The 19400-nt window shown below is 44.9% G+C and overlaps 1 protein-coding gene across 2 annotated transcripts in view; it reads left to right on the plus strand.

The window, feature by feature from the left end:
• Positions 1–19400, plus strand: part of pla2g7 (phospholipase A2, group VII (platelet-activating factor acetylhydrolase, plasma)) — a 54572-nt gene that overhangs the window by 15814 nt on the left and 19358 nt on the right. For both annotated transcript variants that reach the window (XM_078400112.1, XM_078400113.1), the window contains exons 5-6: positions 4131–4199; positions 18957–19134. In XM_078400112.1, the coding sequence (XP_078256238.1) occupies positions 4131–4199; positions 18957–19134 (247 nt within the window). The remainder of the gene's footprint in view (positions 1–4130; positions 4200–18956; positions 19135–19400) is intronic.

Here is a 19400-nt window from a genome sequence, read left to right on the forward strand (position 1 = left end):
TGAAGGTTATTAAAAACTAAATGTTATCATTGTTAACAATGTTACATTGCCCCTTTTATCTTATACCTGATGCAACAGAGAACACTCCCTCTGTTGAAAGACTGGTTGCCATGGAAGTTATGTAAGCATTACCTTGCTAATTTAACCTGCTTCATGGAACTTGATGCAATCGTGGTGTGTTGCAATTCTGCCCATATTAAAACACAGTTTTTAAATTAAAAATTGTGGTCTATTTATATAAATACTCTGCATATCCTTGCATCAGTTGCTGGACGGGTTTATGTATTTATTGTGGGTGAAACAGTGGCTTTCGTTCAGTTTTAAAAAAATATCTCCGGCAGCTTTATCAGCAGAACCACACGCACCTCTGGCAGCTTTACCAGCAGAACCACACGCACCTCTGGCAGCTTTATCAGCAGAACCCCACGCACTCTTTGCTTGCCAAAAGGGTGGAGCAGAAACTGCAGCTCCCACTGTACCATGAATTTGGAAATCCATACAGAAAAGGGCAATCACGAGAGAATGCTAGCACAAACTGTTTGTTTAAAGTTTACTCATCTCAGTAAATCAAATTTACTTGACTTTTCACAAATGATCAATGTTGTAAAATAGGACCAGAGGGGGCAGTTTGGCCCTTCAAACCAACTCCACCATTCAACACAACCATTGTTGATCATTCATATCAGTACACTATTCCTTCTGCCTACTCGTTTCCCTTAATCCCTTCAGAATTAATCCATCTCCTTCATAAATATAATGTGGGCTCCTGCTCTTGTGCAGAGAATTGCACAGGTTCATCATCCTCTGAGTGAAAAAAAAATTATCCTGATCCTCCAAATGGCATTTCCTCATAGTGATAAACAAATACAGCACAAAAACAGGCCCATCATCCGATACTAATCCCGTGCTTTATCCTCCTCATGCACACATCATCTACCTCTAGGGGAAGTTTACGGTGGCCATTTGCAAACCAGCCTGCACGTCTTGGGATGTGGGGGGAAACTGGAGTTCCAAGAGGAAACCCAAGGTCACAGAGAATGTGAAAACCACACACAGACAGTACTCGAGGTCAGGACTGATCCAGGGCCTTCAGCACTCTGTCAGCAGCTCCACTAGCTGAAGATGTGACCACTGCTTCTGGACTCTCCAACCATCAAAAATATCCTCCCTCTATTGAGTCTGCTTAATCCTAATGGTATTTTTAAAGGATTTTATAGGTCATTCTTCTACTCTATCGTGAATATGGACCCAATCTCTCCACAAAATATCAACCATGCCATTCTAAGAATCAGTTTTTGCATTCCCTCCCATGGCAAGGACATCTTTCCTCTTGGTAGAGACCAATACTCTAGATGAGGTCTCACCAAGGCCCTTTGTAGCTGCAGGAAGGCATTCCTGCTCCTGTACTCTGATCCTTGCAATGAAGACATATGTACCATTTGATTTCTTAATCACGTGCTGTGCACCAATGTTTGCTTTCAGTGACTGTTGTACAAGGACACTCTAGACCCTTGCGTCTGCTCTTGTCCCAGTCTGTTACCTATTGGATAATCTAACTTGAAAATCAAAGAATGGTGGATGCTCGAAATCAGAAATCAAAACTGGAAATGCTGGCAACACTCGGCAGCATTTATTGAAAGAGAAACTGGAGTCAAATACCCTGTATCGGAAAGACCCATTTGGTAATCCTGATGATGGGTCTTTAACCTGAAGCATTAGACCTCTTTTAGGAATATTTTGCATAAACTGATGAACGTGTTTTAAATGGAGCATGTCCAAATCAAAGGAGTGGTATCATGCATTATCCCGATTGTCCATAAAAGGAATGAGCCACATGCACAATTATAGATGTTATCACCCTTTTGTTCCCAGACTCAAATATCTGAGGGATAAGTTTCCAATTTGTAATAAAAAGTTAATGCGAGGCAACTGAGAAAAGAATGCTTTAATATAATTTGGGATCACTGATCAAATGGATTAAAATAGCCTTCCCTCATTGTTCATCGTCTATTTTTAGAAAAAAGAAATTTAATGATGGATCTGTAAATGTATTATTTTTGCGGATCTTATTCTGGAAGCCATTCCATGGATAGCACAGCCGTGCAGCCAGTAGAGCTACTGCTTCACAGCGCAAAGACCCGGGCTCAATCCTGAACTTGGGTTCTGTCTGTGTGGAGCTTGCACTTTCTGCCTATGATCACAGGGTTTCCTTCAGATGCTCCTTTTTTCTCCCATCTTCCGAAAGCAAGTGGGTTCATTGGAAAATCCAAATTGTCCTGAGTATGTAGGTAAATTGAGGATTTGAGGGTAATTGGGTTGGGAAAATGGGATCAATCTATGATTATTGCAAATGGGTGGTTGATGGTTGGGACGGACTCTGTGGGCTGAAGGGCCCATTTCTGTGTTCTCTATAACACTGTAGTTATGATTACTTTAAACAAACTTCCAAATAATTGTATGAATTATAAATCAGACAATAAAGTTCCACCATAAAAATTAGATACAGGCATTTTGTTTTAAAGCAAACAAGTTCGACAATTTAAGTTGATTTTATTGTGACTTCTTACCTTGGACTCTACGATAGAAATGAGGAGTAAGATGAGAGAGTGCGCTATATGTAGTGTGCCAAAATCAGAGGAAGATTGTTCAGCTAGATCAAGAGGGGGTGATTCTCAATATGTCCTTGGTTCCCGCCAACCCCCAACCGATGGATGGGTTGAATGACTGCCTTGAATGGTGTAAGAAAATATATGAAAATGAAACACCTTTATCACTTCGTAAGGGGAATTGAATACAAAAATAAGGAGGTTTTTCTTTGATTATATAGGCCATTATTGAGACAACATCTTGAGTGCGGTATATAATATTGATCTTCTTGGTTAACAAAATTTTAGAATAGTTCAAAAAATATTTACTAGAAATATATACCTGAAATGGGTGGGATGTCTTTTGAGGGAAAGTTTGAATAGTTTGGGCTGAGATCTTGAAGTGACGGGGGCCTTGATGAAATATAGAAGATCCTAAAGGTCTTGCCATGGTGGATGCAGAGGATTTCCTTATTTAAGCAGAGATGAAGTGTACTTATTTCTTTAAAAAGGTTGTGAGTTTTTAAGATTCTCTTTTAAGCAGAGATTTTTAAAGCATAAATATGCACATTCAAATTATTTTGTACCTGTGCATAATGATCTAAAAATTCACCTTTGGTCAAAGCACTGTATAAACAATGTGGTGACATCATCATGTTGCCATCTGCTATTGAAGTCGATTGAATGAATTTCAGAGACAACGTACAATGTGCTGATTCAACCATCTCCAACTGGAGATTAGTTTCCTGAATGTATAGTCGGAGTGCCTGTATGAAGGGTCAAAGAGAAACTCCCCAATAATAATAATAATAATATTCATTTATTGTCATTGCAACGAGTACAACGAAATTAAAAAATAGCCAATCCTGACGGTGCGTAAAAACATATATGCAATAAATGCAAAAACAAATACAATTATATTAAGTACAAAAGATTTTTTAACAGTGTTGCCTAGTGCAGAAGGTAGTGTTCAGTTCTCGTTTGGCCCTGGGGTAAAAACTGTTCCTAAGTCTGTTTGTTCGGGATTTGATCGACCTGAAACGTCGACCAGAGGGCAGATGAACAAACAGACGGTGGCCGGGGTGGGATGGATCTTTTATTATTTTGCCTGCTCTACTGAGGCAGCGTAGGCTGAACAGGTGCTCCAGGGAGGGCAGTGAGCAGCCGATGATCTTCTGGGCTGTCGTGATGACCCTCTGAAGGGCCTTCCTGTCCTTTTCTGAGCAGCTGGCATACCATGTGGCTATACAGTATGCCAGCACACTCGATGGAGCAGCGATAGAAGGACATCATGAGCTTCTCCTGCAGGTTGGTTTTCCTGAGAATCCTCAGGAAGTGGAGTCTCTGCTGTGCCTTCTTTACTGTGGTGATGGTATTGGTAGACCAGGTAAGATCCTCTGCGATGTGCGTACACAACGTTGAATAGTTACTGCTAATCTACTAATTGGTCTCAGCTATCCAGTGTTTTCAGTGCGAGGGTACACATTGCTGAGTTAATATATTATTGATCAGGCACTTTAATCTGAATTTGTTATCTTTTCATAGGACTCTTTATTCGGCTATATGCATTGAAATAGCTTCCAGGGGATTTGTCGTTGCTGCTGTGGAACACAGGTAGGTAATAAACCAATATTTTCTGAAATAAAAAATAATGTGCAAATTCCTACCATATAACTATTCTACCAACCATTGTACAGAATCATACAGCAGTGAAATGGGGCCACTTGCCAGTTGTTTCATACAAAAGCCAATCTACCTTTGCCAGGTCCTCTCTTACACCATTTAAATAATCTCTTCCCCCCCCCCCCCCCCACCCTCAATTCAAGATCCGAACTTGAAACTGTCTTAAAATGTAAAGAATTATGATAATTGTTCCCCAAGTGTTTCCCCACTAATACTTCCACCACTTGCCCACTTTCCTCTGTAGTAAGGCACTCAATGTATTGGCTACACAAACTTTCTTTGATGCACTTAATAAGTTTTAGCCCATCTATGGTCTTTGCTACTCAGGCCATGATGGTCAATACTGGAAAAGTTAAAATCAATAACTACTAAAAAAATATTACTCGTATCTTTCTGCTAATTATTTACATAACTGTTTCTCTAATACCAGCTGAATATTGGGAGGCATGTAGTGAAAACCCAGCAATGTGATAATCCCAGCCTCGTTCCTAAACTCCATCCAGATGGCCTTATTAGATGAACCCTCCAGGATGTCCTCTCTGAATACCATCATTGTGTTCTACCTAATCAGTGTTACTCTCCATCCTCTTCTGCGTTCTCTTCTTTGCGATCACTGTGAACCTTCTGTACCCTGAAACATTAAGCTGATAGTCCCACACTTCCCTCAGCTCCATATAACAATTATTCCAAACATTGATCCTTGCTGAATGTTCATCGTTTCACCTGTGAGGCTGCTTGCTCCGAACCCATCTCTGTCTGCATTGCCCAGACGACTTGCTAGATTTATCCTCTAATTTTTTCTCCCACCTACTGCACTGCTGCTTCTTTTTCTTGCGTTTGAGGCAGCAGAAGTTATGTAACGCCCCACCAGGCACTGTAACCAGTTGAATAAGGTACTGGTGAGTAAGGCAAGACAGCGCCTTTACCACCTCAGACAGTTGAGGAAATTCAGGGTCTCTCTGAGTATCCTTCAGTGCTTCTACTCTGGGGCTGTAGAAAGCATCTTGTCCGGAAACATCACAATCTGGTTTGGGAATAGCTCTGCCCAGGACAGGAAGGCTCGGCTGAACGCACTATGGGAACTACACTCACCCCCCTGCAGGACCTATACATCAGGAGGTACAGATCCAGAGCCAGCAACATTATGGGGGACCCCTACCACCCCAGCAATGGACTGTTCCAGCTGCTACGGACAGGCAAACGACTCCGCTGTCACGCTGTGAAAACAGAGAGGATGAGACGGAGTTTCTTCCCACATGTCATCAGGACTGTTTGTCGTACTTCGTGGTCCGGTACTTGTTGTACCTTTAGTGACTCTGGAAGGACCACAAGTACACGTGTATAAAAGGTTACATTGCTGGAGCTCAACTCCAGGCTGTTTATTCCGTGGCCACCTGCATCCAGAGTGACCGCCTAATCACACCAATCACTTATATACACAGGCATACAAAGTAGTCCTTGGATACACAAAGTAGTCCCAGCAATATCACAACATCCCCCTTGTCTTATATATTACAACATCCCCCTTGTCTTATATAAAATTGTTTTCTTTACCATTCGAGGGCTAAAATATATTTAACAAACAAAACCAAAACACCATTGCTTTTTGCAAACAAAACCAATAACACAACTAAACACAATTAAACACAATTGCTTTTTTTCGCCATCATGGTGGTCACTCCTCTGCGGAATTTCACTCATCGCCGGGTGGTCACTCATCTCCGGGTGGTCACTCACTCCGTGTGGTCACTCATCTCCGTGTGGTCACTCCACAGATATATACATTTATACAAAAGCATCAAATATAATACATTAAGCTTTCATTACACAGATCACTACACAGGTCATTAAACACAAAATATTCATTTTGTTCCATATCTTCCCCTCAAGAAGACGTGCTGTGTAGATCAAACGTAGTGTAGGCTCTAGATGCTCCACCACCATGATTTGCCTGCCACTGCTGGGCTGGCACTGCTGGGTTGGCACTGCTGGGCTCCCACTGCTGGGTTGGCACTGCTGGGCTCCCACTGCTGGGCTGGCACTGCTGGGCTCCCACTGCTGGGTTGGCACTGCTGGGCTCCCACTGCTGGGCTGGTACTGCTGTAATCGCGGTGCGATCGCGCCTCCGCTGCAGTGCGCGCTGGCCCCGCCCACAGGTGCTCCCCGGCCCCGCCCACAGGTGCTCCTGGCAGCTGCCGCGCAATTCCAACGAGCTGCCGCTGCCTCGGGCGCAGTGCCGTCCCGACTCTACAATCGACGCACCTGGGTGAGTATTTAGTGCCTCGGCCTTACCGGCCGCCGCACCTCCGCGGGTGGTCGGTCCCTCCGGTCGCCGACCCCCTCCGGTCGCCGCACACCTCCGTGGGTGTCGGTCTCCTCCAGGGCTCTCCCAGTTGCCGCACACCTCCGTGGGTGTCGGTCTCCTCCAGGGCTCTCCCGGTCGCCGCACACCTCCGTGGGTGTCAGCCTCCCCCGGTCGCCGCACACCTCCGTGGGTGTCGGTCTCCTCCAGGGCTCTCCCGGTCGCCGCACACCTCCGTGGGTGTCAGCCCCCCCCCGGTCGCCGCACACCTCCGTGGGTGTCGGTCTTACCGGTCGCCGCACACCTCCGTGGGTGTTGGTCTTCCCCGGTCACCGCACACCTCCGTGGGTGTCGGGTCTCCCGGTCTTTCCGGTCACCGCACACCGTGGGTGTCGGGTCTCCCAGTCGCCGCACACCTCCGTGGGTGTCAGCCTCCCCCGGGGCTCTCCCGGTCGCCGCACACCTCCGTGGGTGTCGGTCTCCTCCGGGGCTCTCCCGGTCGCCGCACACCTCCATGGGTGTCGGTCTTCCCCGGTCACCGCACACCTCCGTGTGTGTCGGTTCTCCCGGTCTTCCCCTGTTGCCGCACACCTCCATGGGTGTCGGTCTTCCCCGGTCACCGCACATCTCCGTGTGTGTCGGGTCTCCCGGTATTCCCCGGTCACCGCACATCTCCGTGTGTGTCGGCTCTCCCGGTCTTCCCCTGTTGCCGCACACCTCCATGGGTGTCGGTCTTCCCCGGTCACCGCATATCTCCGTGTGTGTCGGGTCTCCCGGTCTTCCCCTGTTGCCGCACACCTCCATGTGTGTCGGCTCTCCCGGTCACCGCACATTTCCGTGTGTGTCGGCTCTCCCTGTCTCTCCCCCGCGAAGCAGTCGCAGGCTTCTAATCTCGGGCCTACACAGGTGCTGGGGCGCGACGTGGGCCTACACGCACCGCCCCCAGCAGCTTGCAGCATCGCGTTGGCAACTCGGCGCCGACTACTGAGCAGGTAACTATACCAACTCACACTGGCCCTGTCGGGATGCACTCCAAACGTCCCGTACCGAGCTGGAAACTTTTCTTTCGTTTTGTTTCCCTTCAGGGCTCTTTTTCTTCTTTTTTTTTTCTTCTTTTTAACATTTTCTGCTCGGGCATGCTTCATTCCCTCCCTAGGCGAAACACCAAGCCGCTGCCACCATGTCGTACTTCGTGGTCCGGTACTTGTTGTACCTTTGTTGTGACTCTGGAAGGACCACGAGTACACATGTTTAAGATGTTATCATGGTGGAGCTTAACTCCAGGCTGTTTATTCCAAGGCCGCCTGGATCCAGAGTGACCACCTAATCACACCAATCACTTATATACACAGGCATACAAAGTAGTCCTTGGATACACAAAGTAGTCCCAGCAATATCACAACATCCCCCTTATCTTATATATTACAACACTGTTAACTCTCATATCACCAGGGAATAATTTAATTTACTGTATTAATTTATTTTTTGTGTTAAACATTTTTTTCTATTCTGTTTTGTAGTTTTAGCACAATCTGCAGGCGTTGCCACTTTCATTTCACTGCACATCTTGTATATGTATGTGAGAAATAAACTTGACTTGACTTGAATGTGCTGTTGCCAAGGGCCGTGAGGTCTGCTGCTGTGCCTTCTGCAACCCCTCCCAAATTAGTATAAATCCCCCCAAGTAGTGTGAGGAAATCTCCCTGCAGGGATATTGGTTCACCCAATTTGGGTGCAACCTGTCCTCCTTGTATAGGTCTCATCTGTGCGCCGTGCAGATGGCTGTACTGACAAGAGCTCCGAGTCAACTCAGCAAACCTGTGTGGATTTACTTTTTACTGCTTGCTCTTTTTGCACATACTGTACTATCACATGTTCAGTATGATCGACAGACACTTTTGGAGATAGGAACGTCAGCCAACCCGGACTTTAAGCCAGCTATTGATAACACAGACGACGGCCTCTCCTGGGTGTTTTGTCTACCTGCACGGCGGAGGAGGAAAGCAAAGAGAGGGAAGCGTGCTGGCGCTCTGTGCAGAAGCCGGCGAAAAAGTAACAAACCCCCTCTGCCCAGCATTCTGTTAGCTAATGTGCAATCCCTGGACAATAAATTAGACGAGTTGCGCGCACGGATCGAACACCATCGGGACATTAAGAACTGCTGTGTTTTGACGTTCACGGAGACGTGGCTGGAGACCAGCGTGCCCGACTGTGCCGTCACTCCGGAGAGTTTTTCCGTCTACCGACAAGACAGAACGAAGGACTCAGGCAAGTCGAGAGGAGGGGGAGTGTGCTTAATGGTTAACTCTTCGTGGGCCATGGATGTCTGCGTTTTAACTATACTCTGCTCCCCGGTTCTGGAGCTGTTGACCATTAAAGCTAGACCTTTCTACCTCCCCAGAGAGTTCAGTTCAGTCCTCCTTACTGCTGCTTACATCCCCCCACAGGCTGATAAATCTCGAGCCCTGGACGAAATGTATGGGGTTGTAAATGAGCTGGAGAAATCCCATCCTGAGGCTGCGTTCATTGTTCTGGGCTACTTCAACAGAGCCAATATGAAGAAGGTTCTCCCAAAATACTTCCAACACATCACTTTTCCCACTAGGGGAGAGCAGACCCTGGACCATTGTTACACCCCATTCAGAGACTGTTATAAGCCCCTCCCTCACCCTGCTTTTGGTAAGGCAGAGATCACTGTTCCATTCTACTGCTGCCTGCATACAGGCAGAAACTAAAACAGGAAAAACCGGTTTCCAGGGTCACATATAAATGGAACAATGAGGTTGACGAGGCCTTACAGAACTGCTTTGACACAACTGACTGGCAGATGTTTGAAGACGCAGCAGAAGGCAATATCAACGAATACACAGACTCTGTCTTAGGCTACATAAGTAAGTGCATCGATGATGTGGTTCCAAAAGCCACCATCTGCACTTACCCAAATCAGAAACCCTGGGTCGGACGGGAAATCCGTGCTAAACTTAAAGCACGGACTACTGCCTTCAACTCAGGCGACCTCAACGCCTACAAGGTAGCCAGATATGACTTCCGGAAGTCCATCAGGAAAGCCAAGAGAGACTACAGAAACAAAGTGGAGTCTAACTACTACAGCTCGGACTCCAGACGCATGTGGAGTGGATTACGCTGCGTCACAGACTACAAAGGGAAAAACAGGAGAACTGTTCAGCCTACCGCATCGCTCTCGGACGAGCTTAACACCTTTTACGCCCGGTTCGATGCAGACAACACAGCGCCCACCATGAGTCCACAGGTGTGCAGGGGGACTACCACACTGTCCTTACAAACGGCAGACATGAGGCGGTCCTTCAAAAAGGTCAATGACCGCAAAGCTCCAGGGCCGGATGGTATTCCAGGGCGGGGCCCTCAGAGCGTGTGCTGATCAACTGGTAGAGGTGTTCACCAACATCTACAACCTCTCTCTAAGTTAGTCTGTGGTTCCCACCTCCTTCAAAGCATCCATCATCGTTTCTGTTCCAAAGAAACCAGTAACCTCCTGTTTAAATGACTACCGTCCTGTCGCACTGACATCAGTCATCATGAAGTGCTTCGAGCGACTAGTCAAAACTCACATCTGCTCCTCTCTCCCTGACACCTTGGACCCTCTTCAGTTTGCATACAGACCAAACAGGGCCACGGACGATGCCATCGCCATGGCAATACATACTGCGCTCACCCACCTGGACAAAGGAAATACATATGTGAGAATGCTCTTTATTGACTACAGCTCAGCATTCAACACTATTATTCCCTCAAAACTCGTCCCCAAGCTCCTTGATCTTGGACTGGAGACCTCCATCTGCGGAAGGATATTCGATTTCCTGACGGGCAGGCCCCAGGTGGTGAGAATTGGCAGCCACAGCTCTTCCCCACTGATCCTCAACACAGGCGCACCACAGGGCAATGTGCTCAGTCCTCTCCTGTACTCCCTGTTCACGCACGACTGTATTGCTAAGCACAGCTCCAACATCATCTTAAAGCTTGCTGACGACACGACCATCTTGGGCCTCATCACAGACAACAATGAGACGGCCTACAGAGGAGGTAAAGGCACTAAACAGCTGGTGCCAGGAAAATAACCTCTCTCTCAATGTCAGCAAAACTAAAGAGATGATCGTGGACTACAGGAGGCAGCGGGGGAGTGGACACTTCCCCGTCCACATCGGTGATGCTGAGGTTGAAAGGGGTCAGCAGCTTTAAGTTCCTCGGTGTGCACATCACTGAGGACCTTTCCTGGACACTGCACACGGACACAATAACAAAGAAGGCCCACCAGCGGCTCTTTTTCCTGAGAAGACTGAGGAAGTTTGGCATGAACGCCAGCATCCTCACAAACTTCTACAGATGCACCATCGAGAGCCTGCTGACGGGCTGCATTACAGTCTGGTACGGGAACTGTTCTGCTCACAGCCACAAATCACTACAGAGAGTGGTGAAGATGGCACAGCACATCACTGGCAACTGTTTCCACGCCATTCAGGACATTTTCTACCGGCGGTGCCTGCGAAAGGCACGCAGCATCATCAAGAACCACAGCCACCCAGCACGCAGGCTGTCCTCCTTGTTACCATTAGGCAGACGATACAGGAGTATGGCTGCATGTACCACCAGACTTAAGAATAGTTTCGGCCATCAGGCGTCTGAACTCATAAACACATTTCACATCATATATGTTGATTATTTTAATATTGTCGTTTTACCTTATTAATGCCATTTTAATCTTATTTATCCTTGGAATATTACTGCTGAGGTGGCCCGTTGTCTTGTCAAATACATTTCATTGTATCGTTCACCCTGTGCCAACCTACATTTGCCCACCTTACTCGCCGTCGTCCCTTTGGTGCTAATGGAAGAAGTTTTATTGAAATTTGTGTTATATTTTTTAAGTTATTCACATTTTAAAGTTTAAATCTATTTCCAGGGGAGGGTGGGGGGGGTGGAGGGAGGATAAGGAGGGTTGAGGGGGATGGCGTGGGGGGGAGGGAAGATGGGGGGATGGGGGGGAGGAGAGGGTGCTGCACCAATGCAGGAGAGGTTTGGTCTAGTTATTTATAAATTGTGTATTTTTTAAAATCATATTCAGGATAATTTTTCTTAAAGAATCAAAAAGAAAACAAGAAAAACAATTTTGTTTGATTTTCTAGCTGGACTATTTTGCTGATGTTGATGTGTGGTGTTATTAAGGGGACAGGCAATTTCACGGTTCACTGAAAAAACAGCTAGAAAAATGCATTAAACCTCAACGATGCTTAAATTAGTTGTCTTGTATACACAGATTGTTCTGGAATAATAGATAGCAAGTGCATCTGGACAACAATAGAACTACAAGGTCATCAATTTGAGGCAATGGTGGAGTGGCACACAATAGTTAAAACAGTGTCTGTACTAACTGGAATGTATGGCACTTTGCAGTTCGAGGTGAATGTTTAATGCCTGTTTTCAAACATTTTCAGTTCGAGAGTTCGAGTTTTACGGAAATTTGCCCTTGCAGAATTCACGAGTCGTCACCCAAACTTTTGAGGTATAGAATAGAATGCGCTCTCCAGTCATTTTGTGTGTGGGGAGGTCAAGGGGGAGAGGCTAAAGGGCAAATAAATAAATCAACACAATTAATTTTTTATCAACTCTCATTGTAGAATATCATAATACAGACCCTTTTCCAAGAATGTGCCCCCACCCCTCGGTAGCACAGAGGTTACTTATAAATAATGAAAAACTGGCCATCTTTGATGCCCACCACTGTAGTTTCTGGTGGGTTAACTCATTTATTGACAAGATAAAGATAGGCAGATTTGCTTGATTTATCCAACTGTCCATTATTTGTCAAGCATGCTCAATATTTTTATTTGATTAAACATATTGCTGGAACACATGTGATCTGTGTCATTATTAAGTTGTTGAAATTTCACACAAGTGAAAGAAAGGCTGTTCCAGATTCTTTATCGAGTAACCATGGGTCATATTCTATGGGGTACACCCAATCTCTCTGGCTATTGCTGCCTACAGAAACATAGTGGGGAAATAACATTCTTCAGTGTTCTTCAGTGGTATCCTTTTGGATGATTTTGAAAGTTCATCTTGGGCAGTCCCTTAGGATCGAGGTTGACTTTGTGTCCACTGCATCCCGGATGTGGCGGCACTGCCCTAGCAGCCTGCGGTCCGTTTATCTTTTCCTTTTTGTCTTGTTTTTAATGTTAGTTGTATGTTACAGTTTACTTTTAGTTGTGTATTATGGGGGGGGGGAATTTTTTTTAATCTTCTTCAACGGAGATGTGACCTTTTTTCCGGGTCGCAGCTCCGTTCGTGCTGCGGCCTAGCAACGGAGCTGGCCTCCTCCAGACTTACTTACCATCACGGAGCTGGCTGACTTCGGAGGCTTCGGCTGCGGGCCCTGTGGACAGTGCGGTCGGGAGCTCGCGGGTCCCTAGATGGCGACCGAGTTTCGGGGGCTCCAGCGGCAGCGTCTACGTCCACCCAGAATCGTGGGCCTTGGGTCGGCCCGTTCTCGGAGCTTTTCGTCGTCCGGCGTGGCTTGGAATCGACCGCAGGATCTTCCATCGCCCGGCAGGGACTTCAGGGTTGGGAGCCTCAATCGCCTCGACGCGCCGTTCGCAGGACTTTTCATCGTCTGGCGCGGCTTAAAAATCGGCTGCGGGATCTTCAATCGCCCGGCGGGGGCGTCAGAGTCGGGAGCCTCGATCACCTCGACGCAGCAGTTTTGACTGCCCGACCGCGGGTGAAAAAGCAAGAAGGAGATAAGACTTTTTTTTACCTTGCATCGCCGTGTGAAGGTGCCTGGAGGAGAGTCACTGTGATGGATGTTTGTGTTGAATTATGTGGTTGTGTGTTTTGCGTTTTTTTAGTGTTGTGACTGCATGGTAACTAAATTTCGTTCAAACTTGTTTTGAATGACAAATAAAGTTATTCTATTCTGCAGATGTGGAGTTCTGAGGTGCCTGATGAGGCCCATTTGTGACCTGCAGAATCTGCTTTGGGTGGGGGGGGGGGCAGGGGCTGATGGGGTGGGTAGATGAGAAGCTTCTGTTTCTTTCTGCTGTTCACACTAGCTCACACTAAGTTCTCCATTCATCAAATGCTCCTTCATTTTGAATGGTCACAGGCCAGAGATTCCCACCAGCTTGTGGGGTGTTAAAATATTTTTCAAAGCAGCTTTCAAAACATTCTTAAAGCACTTCCTTTACGCACCTGTAAATTTCTTGCCGTGACAAATGTTGGGATCTACTTCAGCAGCCGGATATTAAGCCGCAAACAACATGCCTGTCCAACTAAGTTAACTGAATTGTTAAGGCCCCCATGCTGGGAATGTTTACTAAGATTGGATGCTGAGAAGTAACCAAATGTTTATTTGCTTCTCCTGTCTGTGGACGACGTATTTTACATAGACCATGTTGGTGATGATTCTCCAGTGCTTTTGGGATGCCTGCTGTAGGTAGTCCATGACTCTGCTTTCCAAAAGAACAGGGTTTTCTAATGTCTTGAGGGCTTTACCAAATTACAGGTCTCGCTCTCCTAACATCATATTGGTTCCTCAGAAGGCCAAAGGGTGTGCTGAATTGCACACTACTCAAATGTGGCCAAACCAAAGTTTAATACGGCTGTAAAACGTTTTCCAATCCACTACTACAGAATTAATGGAAAGAACAAGGAGCAACTTGACTGCCACCTTTTAGACAATAGACAATAGGTGCAGGAGGAGGCCATTCGGTCCTTCGAGCCAGCACCGCCATTCAATGTGATCATGGCTGATCATTCTCAATCAGTACCCCGTTCCTGCCTTCTCCCCATACCCCCTGACTCCGCTATCCTTAAGAGCTCTATCCAGCTCTCTCTTGAATGCATTCAGAGAATTGGCCTCCACTGCCTTCTGAGGCAGAGAATTCCACAGATTTACAACTCTCTGACTGAAAAAGTTTTTCCTCATCTCAGTTCTAAATGGCCTACCCCTTATTTTTAAACTGTGGCCCCTTGTTCTGGACTCCCCCAACATTGGGAACATGTTTCCTGCCTCTAACGTGTCCAACCCCTTAATAATTTTATATGTTTCGATAAGATCCCCTCTCATCCTTCTAAATTCCAGTGTATACAAGCCTAGTCGCTCCAGTCTTTCAACATATGATAGTCCCGCCATTCCGGGAATTAACCTAGTAAACCTACGCTGCACGCCCTCGATAGCAAGAATATCCTTCCTCAAATTTGGAGACCAAAACTGCACACAGTATTCCAGGTCCTTTGTTCAGTTCCATTAAAGTTACTACAGAAGATAAGGAGAATCCCTGCATACATTTTAAGCAAAGCTGAACTCCATTAACCCAATTATATTTAAAGTTGTTTGAGCTGAACATTATTATTATAATACCACATGATCTTTATCTCTGAATAGTAATATTTATTGCATCAATCTTCTTCTTTCTCTCCTGATCGTAGAGAGTGGAATGAATCTTAATATGATGTGTATGAAACATTGACTTATCTAGTAATGCAGTTGTAGAAAAAGTCTACCTTCCAACAGAATTTAAAGTTTTATTTCGATGTATGTTTAAAACCAAAACTTAGAATGAAGACATTTAGATAGTGCAATTGTTTCCTGTTTAACATACAATCTAATATTGTTGCAGCCTTTAGAACCCTCTGTTGATGGGATACTGAGTGGCAGTAGACACAACTGAAACAAAGGGTTGCAATGACCAACATTTTGCCAGCAGTTCAGAAATAAACCATGAGCATGGTTGCGTAGCCAGTGTGTACAGCGCCAGAGATCCGGGTCCGATCCTGACTACAAGCGCTGCCTGTACGGAGTTTGTAAATTCCCCCCATGACCTGTGCGGGTTTTCTCAGGGATCTCTGGTTTCCTCCCACACTCCAAAGACGTACAGATTTGTAGGCTAATTGGCTTTGGTAAAATTATTAATTGTCCCTAGTGTGTGTAGGATATTGTTAGTGTGCGGGGATCGCTGGTTGGCCAGGACTGGGCCGAAGGGCCTGTTTCCGTGCTGTATCCCTAAAAATAAAAAATAAAAAATAAAACCATTCCTGACTTCTTCACCCATGCAATGCAGCATGGAAGTCAGGAATTAGCTGAAAATCAAAGTTGTCAGCACTCAACTGCTGAGTGCAAGGGCAGAGCTAAGTCTGACTCATCAGTATATGGCCCTTCAATTTTATATCAGCCATTTCTGATGTATCTAACATGGCACTATTCATTTGAACATGAATGGAACGGACAAGTGTTTTTATTTACTTTAATTATGTTTAATTAGAATTGTTTACATTTTTTTTGGAAATTTTAACAATATTTAAATCTAAAGTGATCTTGGCTATCGTTGATTATCAGAGAGATTTTCAAACCATTATTTAAAATCTAATATTTGGTAGCATGAGGTCTAGGTGCTGCTCGCAGGTCACTGCTCTTCCAGGATCACATGGCAGCAGTGCCTGGAGTTGAATTACATGTAATTTAGATGGGTTTCAAAATCAGGGTGAATGTGAGGCACAATCCATCCAAAGGAGTGTCTGCAGATTTGATCCTGGTGTTTGTTCAGAGTACAAGAATGTGTCAAGGTATTATCAACAACTGCGAGGGAAAAATGTTTTTGTCTCTGTTCGGCCAAAGCAAGGTGCATTTGGATTTGTGCCAAGCTCCAGGCAGTGTTGTTTTGCAGGGGAAACATCTAAAAGCAGATAACCAATGTGAAAAACTATTTTCCTATTAAATTACGAAATTTTGGCCTGAGGGATTGTTATGGCAACTTTTCTCTTTCTCCAAAAAGATATAGATGGTGAACTTGAACACATTGTTCTAATCTGTTAGTCATAATCCTGACAATGAACACAGTATTCCAGCACTAGTGGAGTGAGACTCTCGATCAGTTGTATTGTGGTAAGCAAACCAAAGTGTGATTGCAAATATACCATTCGGGTTGCTGAGCGACCTTAGATTTTTTCCTGACCTCGGATCATCAGATAATTAATTGGACGGGTATTCAATATTTTTTTTATTTGCCTGCAATGATTTGGAGTTACTGCCTTCACAGTAACTCCCCACCTGGTGAACTCCTCACCTCAATAATAAAAAAGGAATAAGTTCAAAGGTAGTTTAGTTTAGAGATAGAGTGGAAACAGGCCCTTCGGCCCACGCCGACCAACGATCCCCATTACACTAGCATGCACTACACACAAGGAACAATTTACAATTTTTACCAAAGCCAATTATCCTCCAGACCTGTGCATCTTTGGGAGTGTGGGAGGAAACCAGAGCACCCAGAGAAAACCCACGCAGGTCATGGGGAGAACGTACAAATTCCGTATAGACAGCACCCATAGTCAGGATGGAACCCGGCTCACTGGCACTGTAAGGCAGCAACTCTACTGCTGCGCCACTGTCCCTGGCCAGATCTTGTTGGACAGGACTCACCCCTTGAAACTCTCGCACTCTGTCTGCACATCCCATGTTTACCTGGTCCAGAATCGGCCTCGCAGTAATGATAGGATGCAGGTGCTCACCCACAGGACCTGTGACAGAAAGCTAAGTCAGGATAGAGGTTAGTCTTCTGACAAACTTAAACTTCTGAAGTCCAGAGACATTTTTAAAACTGCTCTAAATGAAGTATTGATTCAAATTTTAAAATGTAAAAAAAAAACAAAGCATTGATGTAACTATAAATATTAAACTAAAGTTAAAAATAATAAAAGAAAAAAAATCACCGCCTTCTTACCTCATAATTTGAGGTAAGAATTATGAGAATTTAATTTTAATTCGGGCTCAAATCCTACAGTACAGTTTCTCAGCCGGATGCAGGAGATGAAGTCGACCCTTTAATAAGACTCAAGGACTCTTTATGATTGACCATCAGCCGTGAGTTTTACTTGCACAAAGGGAGAAGTGTCTCAGTCAAAGGCTGTGATCACCAGTCCGCATGTAACAAGATACAAAAGTAACATCAATGAAGGTGTTAATGGCGAGTCAGCGAGAACTGGGATGTAGTGGAACTAAAAGTTAGTATGTTAAGTGATAGATACTGACAGGCATCTTTTGGACTCTACGAGCAACAGAGTACAATGGCAAGGGAAATGAATATGTTAATGGAAGACGCTAACTGGCAACTTGAACTAATGTATTCATCATCATCATCATCATATATATACAGCCGGAAACAGGCCTTTTCGGCCCACCAAGTCCGTGCCGCCCAGCGATCCCCGTACATTAACACTATCCTGCACCCACTAGGGACAATTTTTACATTTACCCAGCCAATTAACCTACATACCTGTACGTCTTTGGAGTGTGGGAGGAAATCGAAGATCTCGGAGAAAACCCACTCAGGTCACGGGGAGAACGTACAAACTCCTTACAGTACAGCACCCGGAGTCAGGATCGAACCTGAGTCTCCGGCGCTGCATTCGCTGTAAAGCAGCAACTCTACCGCTGTGCTACCTTGCTTTAAACCGTATTTATAAACATCTCCAACAGTTTTTAGGACTCCCACTCAGGGGAGTCTCAGCTAATTTTTCTCCACATGGAGTCCACCAGCAGAGTGTAGTGACAAAGTCTGATGGCTCGGAGTGCATGTAGGAATTGGACTGACTTCAATTTGGATGGCTGATTCACCATATGGGTCCCTCATAGCCGGGAAGTATTTATTAGGTTTTCACATAAGCTTAAATTAAAGTGGAAACAAAGCAAGTGAAAACTGCAAAAGGTGAACACTGCTCAGTCCATCACAGGTTCTGACCTTCCCACATATATACACACATTGAAATTTTTTCTCTTGTTTATTATATTGTTTACAGTGTACTATGTTTAAATATTCTGTGGTGCTGCTGCAAGTGAGAATTTCATTGTTCTATCTGGGACATATGACAATAAAACACTCTTAACTCTTGACTCTTGTCTGAAGAAGGGTCCCGACTCGAAATGTCACCTATTCATGTTCTCCGGAGATAGGGTGAGACCCACTGAGTTACTACAGCACTTTGTGTCTTGTTGTGGAAACGGATTTGTTCTGTGTGACTTTGATTGTATTTTATATTGTTACTGAGAGGTTAAATTTGTACTGCAGCCAGTGTGGCAGTCTGGGCAAGAATTACAGTAATATTTGTTTTCTTTGGAATGAGTATGCAAGTGAGGATTCTAGTAAGTTTGTGCAGATGTTACCTATTTGTGACTGGGTGCATTACTATTTTTCTTATGTATTGTCAAGGATTAACTTGATTTAATGGCATTTCATGTTTCAATTAAGTTTTGAAGAAGAATGTACATTTAGAATATCAAAAGTCAATTTGAGTACATAAAATCTTAGCTTTATTGAAACTACTGTTTTTAAAAAAAAGCTTTGTTTTTTCTATTTCAGGGATGGATCAGCATCAGCAACCTACTACTTTGAAGAGAAAACCAGAACAGGCTCTGAAGAAGAGCAACCAACCTTACCCACCAGCTCAACGCTGACTTTGGATCAGTTGGAGGAGAAGTGGCTTTACTATAAGCCATACAAACAGGGAGAAAAAGAATTCCCATTCCGAAATCACCAGGTAAAGTAACATGAAATTGTCCTTGCTTTTGGAATCAAATAGATTTTTATGTTGCTGCTGAGAAGGAATTAAACATGAGATCTAACGCAAAACAGGTACAGGTAGTTCTGCTATAATGCGATAATTGTGTTCCTGAGAAACTTTGTTACAGCAAAATAAATCCATTATCAAAACAATTGTGTTAGTGTGGAAATGGGATTTGACGCTAGAGGGTTTCAGATAGTTCCAATCACATAGTTATTTCTCGAGATTTAAAAAATATAAGA

This window comes from Rhinoraja longicauda, chromosome 5 (genome assembly GCF_053455715.1).
Source record: "Rhinoraja longicauda isolate Sanriku21f chromosome 5, sRhiLon1.1, whole genome shotgun sequence".
NCBI lineage: Eukaryota > Metazoa > Chordata > Chondrichthyes > Rajiformes > Arhynchobatidae > Rhinoraja > Rhinoraja longicauda.